This window comes from Antechinus flavipes, chromosome 2 (assembly GCF_016432865.1).
Source record: "Antechinus flavipes isolate AdamAnt ecotype Samford, QLD, Australia chromosome 2, AdamAnt_v2, whole genome shotgun sequence".
Taxonomy (NCBI): Eukaryota; Metazoa; Chordata; class Mammalia; order Dasyuromorphia; family Dasyuridae; genus Antechinus; species Antechinus flavipes.
The window spans coordinates 618,632,250-618,648,669 of record NC_067399.1 but is presented as its reverse complement, the minus strand read 5'-3'; the positions used below and the strand labels follow the sequence as shown (position 1 = coordinate 618,648,669).

Genomic DNA, 16,420 nt, shown 5'->3' with positions numbered 1-16,420 from the left:
ATTAGTCTCAGAACCAAGAAGGTTCAAGTCTCATCTCTGAGTTATATGGATTGTGTGAACCTGAGTAAGTTATTTAATGCCCAAGTGTTCTAAGCAGTCTTGAGATAAAGAGAAGATGCTGGTGCCCATTGCTAGAGGAAACGCCCTAAATTAATGAAATCTCAAGTCCAGTCTCCATCTCATAGAAACAAAGTTGTGCAAAAAGCTTGGAGGAATGGAGCATGATAAATGAAAAGAGATCTAATTAAGGAATCACGAGAGCCTTGGTAATTCTCTTGTTGCTGAATCTACTGATTGTATTATTTAGACTCATTTTTCTCATATGTAAACAGGGAATAATCATACTTGTAATAATCATTTCACAAGGCTATTGCAATTCTTAAATATATGCATGTATAGATACATATATTCTGACATGCCTACATACATAACCGTATGTGCACATATTTATTTATACACGTATGTTTATGCAAACACACATATACATATATATTTATATGTGTGTATATTAACATATATACACACATATGCATCAGTTATTACTACCAGGACTTCCTGCTATTGATTTGGAAATATATGTATGGCAATAGCAAAGGAAAATATCTTTGTTTCTAATGTTTCTCAAGACTTTCTCAAAAGATGTATCCATGACTGACACTTTCGGAAATTATAAGACAGGGGAGTTCACCCAAAGGATTACTTTCATGGAATGGTGATGGATTTGCAGATTTTAGGTGTTTTATGAGGACAAATAAAGAAGACAGAGGGACATGAAGGTTGCCAATGATCTCTCAGTCATTCTAACCACTTGGTCTTTGTCAGCTGGCTCTGACACCATCAATGGGCCCGACTAAGGAAGTCTTCCCTGCTGGAGCCTCCAAGTATCACCTAAGCACGGGTTCCTCAATTATATGTTTCATGTTGCCTCTCTGAGTACTTTGATAGTCACTGTCAATCTTTTTGTTTCTTACAGGAAAAATACTGGATCAGAGAAGATGATGCTGCAGAAATGGCAGGTATGTATTATTTCAGAAGAAAAAGGAAAAAAAATTGTGACTGAGAAATTTGTATTGGGAAATAATAGTTCTCTCTCCAACAAGGAAAAGAATAAGGGTGTGTAATTAATTCATGCATTCTTTTGGTTCATTTCAACATTTAACAAAAGAAAACATTACTCCTAAAAGCCTTTATCTGCGCTCTAAAGTCCATGAGCACTAGACCTGGAAGAAGATGGGAGTTCAGATCTTTGCTCCTCAACTTAATTAGCTATTTGTTACTTTGAATAGATCCTTTCCTTCACATTTTTGGCTTCATTTTTCTCATTACTGGATAAAAGTGCTTAAGATCTTTCCGTCTCTACATTGTTAGATACTATGAGTCTTTATGTGTATGTTTATGTCTGTGAGCCTGGCAGACAGAGGAAGAGAGAGAGAAATAAACAGGGATGGGTGAGGGAGTGAAAGGAGAAAGGAAGGGGAAAAGATAACAAGAGACAGACAAACAGACAGAGAAGGAAGGACAGAGAAATGGAGACAGAGGCAAAGGCAGAGAGATAGCAGACAAAGAAAGAGGACATTATTGGAGAAAGGAAGAACAACAAGGAATCCCATGGTGATGGGGGAAATTAGAATATCCTTAGTTTATATATGGGCAGCTAGCTGGAGCAGTTGATAGAGCGCCAGACCTAGAGTCAGGAAGATTCATTGTCCTGAATTCAAATCCAGATTCAGACATTTAACTATCTGTGTCATCCTAGGCAAGCCATTTAACTGTTCCTTGTCTGTAAAATGAGCCAGAAAAGAAAACAGCAAACTATTGCAGCATGTATCTTGGGAAAGTGACTATCCGAAGACATAAATAAATAACTCTAATCACAACTACATTGAACCTTTTACTGTGAGAGCTTTAACAAAGATACCCTTGTTGAATGGATATCATTTTTTAAAATATGTGCAATTCTTACAAACATATTTCAATATTTATCCTGCTGCATAAAAAAATCACATTAAAAGGGAAAAACAGGAGAAAGGAAAAAACAAGCAAATTATAATAACAACAAAAAGGTGAAAATGCCATAGTCCCCATAGTCTTCTGTCTGATGCTGGATGGCTCTCTCTCCAGCACAAGTCTATTGGAAGTGTCCTGAATCACCTCATTATTGAAGAGCCAAGTCTATCCCACTTGCTCATCACATAATCTTGTTGTTACTGAGTACAGTGTTCTCTTGGTACTATTTACTTCACTCAGCATCAGTTCACATATGTCTTCTAGGCTTTTCTGAAATCATTCTGCTCATCATTTCATATAGAACAATAATATTCCATCACCTTTGTATACCATAACTTATTCAGCCATTCTTCAACTAATGAGCGTCAATTCAATTGCCAGTACCTTACCACTACAAAAAGTGCTGCTACAAACATTTTTGAACATATGGGGTCCTTTTTCATCTTTTATAATCTCTTTGGGATACAGATCCAGTAAAGAGTTCTGAATCTAAGGGTATGCAGTTTGATAGCTCTTTGGACATAGTTCCAAATCACTATCCAGAATGGTTGGATCAGTTTACAACTCCATCAACAATGCATTAATGTCCCAATTTTCCCACATCTCCTCCAACATTTATCATTTCCTGACATCTCAGCCAATCTGAGAGATGTGAAGTGATACCTCAGAGTTGTCTTAATTTGCATTTCTCTAATCAATAGTGATTTAGACTATTTTTCTTCATATGACTAGAGATGGCTTTAATGTCTTTATCTGAAAATTATCTGTTCACATGCTTTGACCATTTACAATTTGGATAATAGCTTGTATGCTTATAAATTTGAGTCAATTCTCCATACATAGATGAGGTCTCAGAAACACTGGCTGTAATTTTTTTTTCCAGCTTTCTGCTTCTATTCTAATCTTGAATTTTGTTTGTACAAAAACTTTTTAAATTTAGTATAATCAAAACTATCCATTCTGCATTTCACAGTGTTCTTTAGTTCATCTTTAGCCATAAATTTCTTCCTTCTTCTTAGATCTGAGGGGCAGACTACCCTTTGTTCTCCTAATATAGAGGAAGTTGAGTTCTTACACCCAAAATTGGAATGTTAGGATTTATCATCATACATTAGATTACTATAGGCATTGATTGTTATGTGAACCTAATCTATTCCACTGATCCACAACTCCAATTCTTAGTCAATATCAAATGGTTTTGATGACTACCACTTTATAATTTAGTTTAAGGTCTGGTACACCTTGGTCATCTTCCTTTGCATTTTTTCATTATCTCCCTTGAAATTCTTATTCCAAATTAATTTTGTTAATATTTTTTCTAGCTCTATAAAGTAATTTCTTGGCAGTTTAATTGGTATGTCACTAAATAAGTAGATTAATTTAGGTAGAATTGCCATTTTATTATATAATATTGGCCTACCCATGAGCATTTGATTTTCTTCCAATTTTTTAGATCTACTTTACTTGCATAAAAACTATTTTGTAATTTTGTTTATATAATTCCTTGCTTTGTCTTGGCAGGTAGACTCTCAAATGTTTTATATTATCTCAAGTTATTTTAAATGGATTTTTTTTCTATTTCTTGTCACTGGGGTTTTTTGGTAACATATAGAAATGCCAATGATTTATGTGTGTTTATTTTATATCCTGAAATTTTGCTATGAATGGTTTGCTCCATCAGTCAGGACTATAACTTGAAAATTTTGCAACAAGGTAACAAAAAGTAGAAGATTGTTGAGAAATAGTCTCTCTGAGGTAAGAAAAGGAGACTGAGTGTTGGAAGGCCTTCACTCCTTTGAATCTTTCCTAGGGAATCTAATACAATTCCAAATTCCAGGGTCCCATCAGCACCTTAAGCCTATCACCTGCTCTAATTCTTTGACAAAGCTGACCACATAAATTGATGAAAGGATAAGAGTAGACCAACTAGGATGAGCCTAGATTATAGTCTATTCTCTTGCTTCTGGTCTCCATCTTGTATTTGAATAAGATCCTCTCACTTCTGTAGAATTAATTTAGTCCCCTCTTATTTTGACCATTCCTGGGAAAAAGCCTCACTTGTCTTCTTCTAGTTTCTATTCTATCAGCCTTGCTGCTTTGGAGCTCAGCATCTGAATAAACCAGAGTATGATGTGAGTTTTTTTATCATCAATCAGAACCAATGATCTGCAGTGGAATAGGTTACGTTCACAGGACAAAATAGTCAATAACTATAGCAATCTAGTGTTTGACAAACCCAAAGATCCCAACTTTGGGACAAGAATTCATTATTTGACAAAAACTGTTGGAAAAACTAGAAATAAGTACGGCAGAAATTAGACATGGACCCACATTAACACTGTACACCAAGATGAGATCAAAATGGGTCCATGATTTAGGCATAAAGAATGAGATTATAAATAAATTAGAGGAACATAGGATAGTTTACCTCTCAGACTTGTGGAGGAGAAAGAAATTTGTGAGCAAAGAAGAACTAGAGACCATTACTGATCACAAAATAGAAAATTTTGATTACATCAAATTAAAAATTAGCCTTTGTCAAACAATTAATGCAAACAAGATGAGAAGGGAAGCAACAAACTGGGAAAACATTTTTACAGTTAAAGGTTCTGATAAAGGCCTCATTTCCAAAATATATAGAGAATTGACTCTAATTTATAAGAAATCAAGCCATTTTCCAATTGATAAATAGTCAAAGGATATAAACAGACAATTTTCAGACGATGAAATTGAAACTATTTCCATTCATATGAAAGTGCTCCAAATCACTGTTGATCAGAGAAATGCAAATTAAGACAACTCTGAAATACCACTACACACCTGTCAGATTGGCTAAGATGACAGGAAAAAATAATGATGAATGTTGGAGGGAATGTGGGAAAACTGGGACACTGATGCATTGTTGGTGGAGTTGTGAACAAATCCAACCATTCTGGAGAGCAATCTGGAATTATGCCCCAAAAATTATCAAATTGTGCACACCCTTTGATCCAGCAGTGTTACTACTGGGCTTATACCCCAAAGAGATACTAAAGAAGGGAAAGGAACCTGTATGTGCCAAAATGTTGGTGGCAACCCTGTTTGTAGTGGCCAGAAACTGGAAATTGAATGGATGCCCATCAATTGGAGAATGGCTGGGTAAATTGTGGTATATGAATGTTATGGAATACTATTGTTCTATAAGAAATGACCAGCAGGATGAATATAGAGAGGCTTGGAGAGACTTACATGAATTGATGCTAAGTGAAATGAGCAGAACCAGGAGATCATTATATACCTCAACAACGATACTGTTTGAGGATGTATTCTGATGGAAGTGGATCTCTTCGACAAAGAGAAGATCCAATTCAGTTCCAACTGATCAGTAATGAACAGAATCAGCTACACCCGGAGAAGGAACACTGGGAAATGAATGTAAACTGCTTGCATTTTTGTTTTTCTTCACGGGTTATTTCTACCTTCTGAATCCAATTCTCCCTATGCAACAAGAGAACTGTTTGGTTCTGCACACATATATTGTATCTAGGATATACTATAACATATTTAACATGTATAAGCCTGCTTGCCATCTGGGGGAGGGGAGAGGGAGTGAAGGGAAAAGTCGGAACAGAAGTGAGTGCAAGGGATAATGTTGTGAAAAATTACCCATGCATATGTATTGTCAATAAAAAGTTATAATAAAATTTTAAAAAAAAGAACCAGTGAGCTGGCACATCTTCTAAAGTACATTTTTCTGACTAAAAATGGGAACCATATATCTTATATTATGCTTCTCTGAATGTGCTTTAATGAAGTCTGAGGATAGAAGAACAAATAATTATAGGCCTTCTCTCTGCCCCTGTGTCATTGAAGGCAGGATCTGAGTTTAAAGGCAAATGGACATTGTCAGCAAATACTTAAGTAATCTGGGGGAATAAGTAACAAGGAGGTGAAAGCCACACAAATCTATTTCCCGTGAATATAATCTGTCTTTGAATAATGAAGATGTAGGATATTGAGATGGAGTGCACCTTTTTACCCAAGTACCAGGATATTGAGTTACTGCAAAGAAATAGTATGCCCAAAACAAACACACACAAACAGATACATGAAGGGAAGAATGCAGTTTATTTTATTATGGAGGAAGGGAATCAAGACACAGTAGACTTTCATTTCTCAAGAATTTTGATTCAATTTTAGTCAGCACAGGTTTTCTTGACTATCCATCTTTAAATATTAACCAGCATAGGTTAGGTGCAGAAGTAAATGGAGAAACATGTGAAAAATAAATATAAATCCTCCTCAACTTGAGAACAATCCTTCTTTTGGAACTGTTCCCATGCTCAAGATTCCAAATCCAGCCTCCACATTCTCACAAGCTCTCCTCCCTATCTGGAGTGCCTTCTCTTTTCACTTCAACATCAAATATTTTTTTTTTCCTTCAAGACCCTGCTCAGGATCTTTTTCTTCTTAGTAAAATCTTCCTTGATCTCCTCCCTGGTTTGTAATCTCTCCATTCTCAGAGAACATCACATTACAGTCATTCCTATATATATATCTAAATCCTTCTAATAAAGAGAGGAAAGGAAATAAGCATTTATACAGTACCTACTATGTGCCAGATTCTGTACTAAACATTTTACAAATATTATCTCATTTGATCTTCACAACAATCTTTCAAGGTACATAATAGAATGAGTGTTTTTTTCCCCCTTTTTTGTCTTCTTATCCCCACTGACTGGTATTTTTTTGTAGGTGATGAAATTTTATCATTGTGTGAAAGTTCTTGGTGCAAAAACTCTCCGTTGATGCAATCAGAAAATTCTCTTTAATTTATCTGGTTAGAGAGTTGCCCAGGGCTAAAACACTTGCCCTGTTTGTCAGGAACTTGAACCCAGCTGGACAGGACTAGCTCTCTATCTACCTCCACCAGGGCACAATGATTCTCCTAATAGCCAATTCCTTTGAGTAACTAATAAGTTTTTATTCTTGTTGCTATTGTTAAAAATCTGTTTCTCCAGCATTTCTACTGGGTGGAACAATGGTCTTTTATCAATTACGGGGGAGCTAGTCTTCATTGGCCATTGATAGCTATTGCCTCCTGGGAGGGTACTGAGATCCTGTTGCATGTATAGAGAATGAATTGTTTTGAGACCTAATTGCTATTGTTCAGCAGCTCTTTCTGTAGTTATTCAGTTCTTGCCTTTAAATAAATGTACCACAATCTTGGCTAAGGGTTGAATCCATGCAGAACATTTAAAAATAGAGCAGCATAGTACAAAGTTAAGCTTCCATAGTGACAGCAAACCTCTAATCCCCAATAAACATGAGAATGTCTATGGATAACTTTCTCTAGACCACGTTTAAATGCATCATTGCACCTGGACCCTTTTCTCCAGAGACCATTTACATGACTTTTTTTTAAATTACTTTTCTTCAAATACATTTAACAGTCACAAATTAATAATTATTTATTGTAGAAGCTGAGGACCTCAAATTAGTGAATACCCATTCCAGCTGGGAAAACAAAGACAGAAAAAAATTAACTTCTAAAATGAGAGAACAAATGGACAGATCTTGAAACTTCCTAATTGGGACTTCCTTGCCAATAAATGTCACAAAGTGAGGAATGACACCAATAAACCCATGAGAGGGCAACCAGTGTGGGGCAAAGTTTTAAGATCATGCCATGTGAAAGCCTACAGTAGAGTGGACTGGGGCTGTCTAACTTGGGGAAGAAAAGACTGAGAAGGAAGGATGACAATTACCTGCCCTGTAGAAGAATTACAATTCAATCAACAAATAAAGGCTCTAATGTATTAATAAGGTTTGGAGCAAGGAAAACCTTACTATAGGACTCTCATTACCCACTATCCCAAAATGGAATTGACTTTAAAATGTGAACACAAAAGTGTTAGTTTTGCCCTCATTGGAAATCTTTAAGCAAAAGGCAAAGTATTGTAGAAAGGGATTCTTGTTCAGTCACAAGTTGGACTAGATATGTTCTGAAGATACTTTCAAACTATGAGGGTCTATGATTCTTTTCGTGATCATTATAGACAGTCTATATGTACCATGTATTCTAATCCTAACTTTCATTTTACAGATGAAGAACTCAAATGCCATAAATAATGTTTTTTTCCATTTCATTTCATTTTAAAATAAATTATATTTTAATGTATCTTGGTAGAGGATGAACCCACCTGAGATTTTTTTTTAATCTTTATAGAGTCAGCTTTTGAGTATCTGAACTAAAATCCTAAACAATGACAATTGTTTTTAAAACAGAAATGATTTTTTTTTTGGCTTTGGAACCTATGATGTCATGTTTTCTCAGCATATTTGCTCTTATAATTTTGTTTTGTTTTGGCTAATATTGAAATAGATTTGCATCCCCCAGTTCACACTGGTTCATGACAAAGGAATTCACACTGGTTCATGACAAAGGAAGGCAACCTAAGGGATGTGATGGGTGGTAGAGAGAAACTTGACCTAGAATTAACATTAATTTACTTTAGAATTTTTGTGATGCTTTCATATAATATACAATCCATAAACAGATAACTGAGAGGAATCTAAAGTTGGTATATATAGTGGGCCCACCCAGACAGTATTATGACTCATACATATTGTTTTTCTTCTTTATGGCAGAAAAGAGAAATAAGCAATTTTGAATATCTCATGTATCTAAATACTTTGGCTGGAAGAACTTACAATGACTATATGCAGTACCCAGTGTTTCCTTGGATTCTTGCTGATTACACCTCAGAGGTAAATCTTTAACAAGAACTGCTTCCCCCCACCCCCCACTTTGTTTTAGTATTTACTTCTATTAATGGTAAAATAATTCCAGCTTTAAGGATACCAAGCCTTCTACTGAAATGTTAACTACAAACCCAGACCAAATTCCTGCAAGTTTGTTTAAGCATCTATAGGGTAATTCTTCTTTCTACCCACAAAATCATGCAACAAGGATGACACTGTCCTCCCTGGATCTCTTTGTGTAAACCCATGCCCAGTTTCTGGCAAGATTGTCCTCTTCACTAAGTAGCTAAGATGTTCTCTCCCCACCTTTGTAGTGATTCCTCTTACTTCATAAGATGATCCAGTGCCCCAGATATTCAGATCATAAATTTGATTAGTGGCCATAAAATATGCTTCTCACTCCCTCATTTCTGTCCCATCATTTATCTGCTCTTTTTGTTAACCTTTGTTATGATATTGAGTGGACATTGGAAAAAGCCTGTCGAATCTGTTTTCTTTGTTTTCTTTACCTTGTTATTCTCCCTAGCTAAAGGAAGACAAAACAGCTTCCAAGATTTTTTTCATCAGTCATCATCTTATTTTTTTCCAGTTTCCCATCATTATCCAAGCAAATAGATTTCCTCCAAGATGTGATATTATTTTATATTCCCTATTTATAGGGGCTAAAAGGAAGAGAGCCTAAGGACCTCAGATTCCATATACATATATATATATATATATATATATATATATATATATATATATATATACTCTACTTTATGATATTGGTCCCAAAAATCTATTTCTTTGTTTATTGGAAAATAGTCATAGAGTATACACTGATGCTACATTGAAACTGTTTGGATGATTTCATTCCTTGAAAACAGTAGACTTGTCTTTGAATCAAAGAGGGAAGATGACTTTTACAAAAAGAGTTGCCTTCACAGAATTGAATTCATTGATTGGAATTCAAAATTATTAGTTTTAGTTTTCAGTTAGTGCCTACCCTGTCAAAATTAATAATATTTTGGTATTCAATGAGTCTGAAGTAATACCTGGCAAATGTCAAATCATTTAAAAGAAAAACAAAATAAAACAAACTCCTCAAATCTTTCTGCTCCTATGACTACATGAAATCTCCTGATGTGGGTCAACTTAAAACAGATTCGATCTGAACCTAATTTCTCACACCTCTTATTTTCCATCTCTCTCTTATTATGTTTTCTGGGGTCACTTCCTCCTCAGCCATAAAACCACAGCACTCCAAGATGCAAACTTGCTAATCACCTGAAGGGGTCAACCCAAATGACAGTAAACTAATAAAGAGAACCATAAAACTAGACAGCGTAACCTCCCAGAGCTTGAGCTGGGGCACCCATGGGTCTCCGTGAGTTTTAGAACTACATATTTGCCTTCTAGGCTTTGAACTTCACAAATCCCAGGACATTTCGGGATCTGTCAAAGCCTATGGGGGCCCAGACCAAAGAAAGGAAACTGAAATTCATCCAGAGATACAAAGAAGTTGAAAAGAATGAAGGTATGTGATTCTGATTTTAATTTTGCAATTAAATTTTTAAATGTTGAATGTTAGATTTTTTGCTGTTAATAGGTCTACTCTAGGCAAAATTGCAGAGGTCAAGTTGGTTTGGGGGTCTCCAGGTGAATCCTGGGCACAAGGACTAAGCTTTGGGTTTATTACTCCCTCCAGGTGTATTTGAAACTATAGAGTCTGGAGAAACTGCATAGTTAATAGGATTTCAATCTGAAGGGATTGCGATCTTCTCATCCACCACATTCATTTTTACTCATGAGAAAATTTAAAAGGATGCTAAATGACTTTTCCAATCAAAGTCATACCATTAGTTCACAGCAGAGTCAAGATTTTAACTGGGTCTCTCCACTCCAAATTCCTTATAGAGGAAAAAGATTGTTCTGGCATTTAGGTGGAGCAGTACATAGAGCACCGAATCTGAAGTCAGAAAGACTGGATCCAAATCCAGCCTTAAACACAAACAAGCTGTGTTACTCTGGGCAAGTCACACACTTTATCTGCCTCAGTTTCTTCAACTATCGCATGGGAATAATAACATCACTGATCTCGCAGGGTTATTGTGAGGAACAAATGAGAAATTAATGCTTAGCTCAGTGCCTAGCACACAGTAGACACTATACACACATATATCTCCTTTCCCTTCCCTCCTCTTTTGGACATGAAATTAGGATGAGAAGTCCCCTTTATCTTATCTTTATGCCAAACACCTACTATGTGCCAGAAAGCATATAGGTGGTGGGGATATAAATGCAAAGAATGATATAATTCCTCTTCTCAGAAAGCTCCAATTGCCCCACATAAAAAATGTTTCTTGATCCATCAATCTTCCGCATTCTTAGTCTTCATCACCTTTTCCTCTTCTTTTTCTTTCCCTTTCCTCAGAATCCTTACCTCCCTTATCCTCAAACGGCTACCACCATAATCCAGCTTTTCCCTGGAATCAGGTCCAGATGTCAGGAGGTGGCTGTCTTTACTTCCTTAGTTTAACCTGAGCTTAAACTGTCATTTTTTGTAGCTTAATTGACTCCCTTTTGATGGTACCAACTTTGTAACCAGCTCTAGTCTCAATTCTTCCAGCTAGCACAAGCTTTTGAGAAATTTTACAAAGGAATCTCTGTATTAGGGCTATAATGATATAAGCAACAATCCATTTCTGGGAATTGTCTGTAATTGTAAATACAGGATTAGTTTACTTATATTTATTTATTGAGTTTAGGTATGGGAGGACCTAAGCAAACATAAAGAAGGCAATCAAAGAAAATAAATAGTTTACAGAAATCAGTGATGTCTGCAATCTCTTCCTCTAGCTTGTTCTGTTCTTAGGTGAAGGCTTTCAAATCTAGAAGGGTATTTAACTAGTCCTTGAGGCAGGGAGACAAGAAGCACCTTGTTTAGAAGAAAAAAAATGCCAACCCTCCAACCATGGCCATAGGTAGACAGAAAATGAGATAGACAAGGGTAGCTTGTCCCACAAAGGAGGGAATCACAAACAAACTTTGTAAAGATGAAGGATTTAAGGACTAAAAATGGCAAATGATCCAAAGATCAAACAATTATTAAATATTGAAGCAAGGACTTATACTTAGATTTCCTGATTCTGAATCCAACACTCACATACCCTTATCGATGATGGAATCTCAGGGATGTGAGACACCTGCGTGGGACAAAGATACTTCAATCACAAACACCTACTATGTGCCAGAAAGCATATAGGTGGTGGGGATATAAATGCAAAGAATGATATAATTCCTCTTCTCAGAAAGCTCCAATTGCCCCACATAAAAAATGTTTCTTGATCCATCAATCTTCCACATTCTTACTCTTCATCACCTTTTCCTCTTTTTTTTCTTTCCCTTTCCTCAGAATCCTTACCTCCCTTATCCTCAAACTGCTACCACCATTCTAATTACCTACTGCTGTCACTTTATCTTTGCAATACACGTGATGTTTTGAAAAAAGCACTTTCCTCACAGGAACCTTGGAAAGAAGATAGATGATAGGAATGGGAGGAGTCTGAACTACTGAACATATTGGAAGGGTTCATTTATTGACAGCACCATCCATCAGTCTAAATATATGAAGCTAGCGATATTTAATAGTGATTTTCCTCCTGGTTATCTTCTGATGCTTTTTCAACATTGCCTCATGTTCTTTGTTCCTTAATGGCCAACTGCAAATGTCATGTATTATCACCATCTGTGCAATCCTAAATGTAAAATTACATTTAATCTCATTCACAGGAGACCTCTCAGTCCAGTGTCACTACTGCACTCACTACTCCTCTGCAATCATCATCGCCTCCTACTTGGTTCGAATGAAGCCATTTACCCAAACCTTCTGCTCTCTACAGGTAAACACAGATGTATCCCTCAGAGACTAATAGTAAGGCATATTTTTTTAAAGAAGGGAAATGTCTGTTGGAAATCACAGTGTTTGGTGCTAGAAGTGACCCCTGGAGTTTACTTCTATAAGTAGAGCCTTCATCCTAAATAAGGTGTGAGGTAAAATCAATCTAACAAATTCAGCAAGCATTTAAGTATGTTCTAAGGGCAAGAACTGCCAGGAGCTGGGGAAAATTCAGAAATAAATGACATACTTCCTTGCCCTCAAGGAAATTTCAATCTAATAAGGAGATTATGATATGTGTTTTATACCGATAATTAATATAAATAAGGACATAAGGAATCCACAGGAGGGGTAAAGTATGATGCAAAGTCTTAAATAACTAAAAGGTCATTTTTAACTAAGTAAATGATGCTGTGGATAACATATATGGCTTGGAGTCAGAAAAATCTGAAGTTTAAATCTAACCTCAAATACTTAACTAGCTGTGTGTCCCTGGGCCCTATTTGCCTCAGTTCCTCATGTGCAAAATGGGGACACACTGGAGAAACGAAAGGCAGACTATTCTAGGATCTTTGCCAGGAAAACACCATGGACAAAAGTCCATGGGATCACATGGAGTTGGACATGACTGAACATCTGAACAGCAACAGAGAGATTGGGATTGGCTCCTTGGAGGAGATGCCATATAAACTGAATCTTAAAGGATGAATACAATTACCCCTTCCACACTGTGATTTTCTCCATCATAGTTTTGCTATATCACTGATTGGCATAGAAAATTCAAGGGGAATTATTGGGGTGGTTTGGAGAAGTCACAAACAATACAGAGCCTATAACTAAAAACTTAACCCAAACTTTACAAATAAGGTATTCCAAACACACTGTAAAAGAAACCGAAAAAAGTCAGACTTCTTCTCTGGGAGGGCCAAAAACATTTATGCATAATTTTCAGATCAGAGAGGTCTTATGTCCCTAACCTCCCATAATATGTTATTTTTAACACCAAGACATAGAGAAAGAGATCATTCTAGTTAGAAACTATAGTCTTACATAGGCACAGAGGCAGGATGGTAGAAGGCTTGTCTGATGGGCCTAAGCTTGGGGGCTGGAGGTAGAGGAGTGGCTAGAGAAAAAGCTAAAAATAAAGCCAGTTTGTTTTTGAGGTCATTGAAAAATAAAACCAAGGAATATGGATTTTATTTCATAGGTGATGGAGAACTATAGAATAGTTCTAAATAGCAGAATTACCAGTTGAGTTTTCCTAAGTTGCTTTGAATCCTCTGACTTCACTTCAAATTAGACCTATACTGAGCTGGCTCAAAATCTAACTAACCTATTGGATCTGAGTGTATGTACATTTGGGCCTTAAATTGTCCTCTTTTTTCACAAGCACTCACATGTCAGTACGTGCTGCAGAGAGGGACAATTGTCTGTACATTTGTTCTTGCTATAAATATTCTGTCCTTGTTTTGAGTTCCTGATTCATGTATTACAGCTTTTTCTTTTTCCAAAACAAGTTATAATAATGCAGTTTAATAGATCTAATCTATTATATTTATATTGCAGAAGCTCAGACTTTAGCCTTAAACATTAAGGGAAACTATTCGTCCCATTGAAACAAATGACAAAGTGATAAGATTTCAAAGCAGAGCTTTGAACCTGGCTTGTCAGAGAAAAGTCTGCCTGATTGTATTTTGTGTATTGTGATCCATCCTAATCTGTTAGAGTCTGCTTTTTCCTGCCAATCTACCAAATTATAAGCAACAAATATAGTTGTTACTAATAGTTTTCAATGTTTAAAACTGTAAATCTTCCTTTGTGATCAAGACTCCAGTGTGAGATGGGAAGGGGATGAGAAGAAAAAGGCTGAGTTCCTTTCTCAAGATAAGAAGTAGAATCCTTTGAGTATTTTCCTTTTGGCACAATCATCTATTCACTTGACCAAATGATTTGTCTAGACATTGTATAACTCCTCGCTCCCTAGAAATCCACTCAAAAATAATAAATATGCTTCCCAGGAGTCTCTCCAAGGCAACAAGCATTTTAAGCAAGTTTGGTTTTGAGAATTAATAATCCCTAAGCTATAGCCCATGCCAGTAATTCCTTCCAGATGTTCATCAATGCCCAAGAAATGATGGTGGCAGGAGTGGTTGTTGATGATAACAATGGCAATGAATTCAGTTGCTACCTTTCAGTCAAGGAACTCACAATGCTTTAGAAAGTGTTTTCTTTATGAGCTACAAACAGTAAAAATTTCACATCCCTGGTAGACCTTCTGGCATCCTTTCCTCACCTTCCCCCTTAAAGGCATGATGCTATTGAAGAATTTGCTACCATTTGTAAGAAGAATATTGAATACAACTGGACATTAAAGAACATGGTATGGAGAGAAATAGAGAAAATTCCTCCCTTCTTGTATCCAATACTGCTTCTGAAAAGCCATCTCTGTGTGTAACTCCTCAGTCCACCCTGAAGCAGTCTCAGAAAGAGCTTTGACCTAGCATGCTTCAGTTTAGAGATAATCTGGGAAAAAATTAAGGTTTGTTCATATTGTTTCATAAGAAATCTCTCAGACCTACCCTCAGACAGAATCTAAACTGAAGGGCTGACCCAGCAAGCCTTTTCTAATCAGACTCCAAGCTGTCTTTCTATCTTTATTTTAATTAATCAATCAATAAACATTTGTTTAGTTCTTATTATATGTGGATCATTCTGTTAAACAGTAGAAGTATAAAAGGACAGCAAAAACAGCGTCTTCAAGGAGATTACATTCTAATGGGTGAAACAACATAGATAAAAATCAATACATATAAAATAAGCTCCTCTAGGGACAGGGAAAGACATTGGATTTTGGCCATTGGCCTAGGGAGTCTAAAAGGCAGAAGCCAGGACAAAGAGTATTCCAGGCATAGAGTAGAGTCAAAGGTGAGATAGGACACTTCTTACATACAGAATAAGAACCAGTGTAGACAGACGTAAAGCACATGGAAAGGAGCAGTATATAAGAAAATTGTAAGGATAGAAGAAAGTCAGAGTGAAGAATTTTAGATGTCAAACAGAGGAGTTTATATTTGGTCCTAAAGGTAACAGAAAGTCATTGAGCTTACTGAATAGGAGGAAAGATAGCTAGACCTATATTTAAAGAAATTTTCTTTGGCAGCTATGTGGAGAATGTACTGGAATGGAAAGACCCTTGAGGAAGGTTATTGCAATGGCCTCCTGCTACAGTATAAGGACAGGAATTGAGGTAGAAAATAAGATAGTAAACCAATCACTGAAGTCATTGAGAAAATAGGGATAACATCCTGGGTAAGATGGGAGATTAATAGTTAATGGTTATAAGAATCTGGATTGGATGATAAATTTAAATTTTGTTAACCTCGATTTAGGAGGTTGTTGAATGAAAGCAGTAGAAAAAGTCTTTGGAAATGGCAGTCAGTAAGGGAGTATAAGCAGAAATATTGGAAAGGGTATCCAGGAATACAGTATTCTTTGGAGGGAACCAAGTCTGAGTAAGCTATAGAAGATGGATAGAACAAGAAAGGAAGTGACAAAATAAAAGGAAGGTGTTCATTATGGAGCATGGGTTCCAGTGGGTGCAGTGGTTGTGGTGAACTGATGTGGATTGGGACACTGGAAGAGTTAGGCTGAGGTGGGTCAGAATTGTTGTTTTTGTTCTTCCTTCATTTTCAAAGAGGACCAATGACTCCATGGGTGATATCTTTACTTGCACCTGAATTTGTTTTAAGTGAGGCAGAATTGTGTAGTCATTAATCTCCTTCTCTGTTCCTG

General features: G+C 36.3%; 1 protein-coding gene across 1 annotated transcript in view; it reads left to right on the top strand.

Annotated features, from left to right (window-relative positions):
* The window catches only part of WDFY4 (WDFY family member 4), a 370,289-nt gene that overhangs the window by 304,001 nt on the left and 49,868 nt on the right, over positions 1 to 16,420 (top strand). The window contains exons 48-51 of the mRNA XM_051981900.1: positions 974 to 1,016; positions 8,638 to 8,757; positions 10,150 to 10,267; positions 12,523 to 12,632. Of these exons, the coding sequence (XP_051837860.1) occupies positions 974 to 1,016; positions 8,638 to 8,757; positions 10,150 to 10,267; positions 12,523 to 12,632 (391 nt within the window). The remainder of the gene's footprint in view (positions 1 to 973; positions 1,017 to 8,637; positions 8,758 to 10,149; positions 10,268 to 12,522; positions 12,633 to 16,420) is intronic.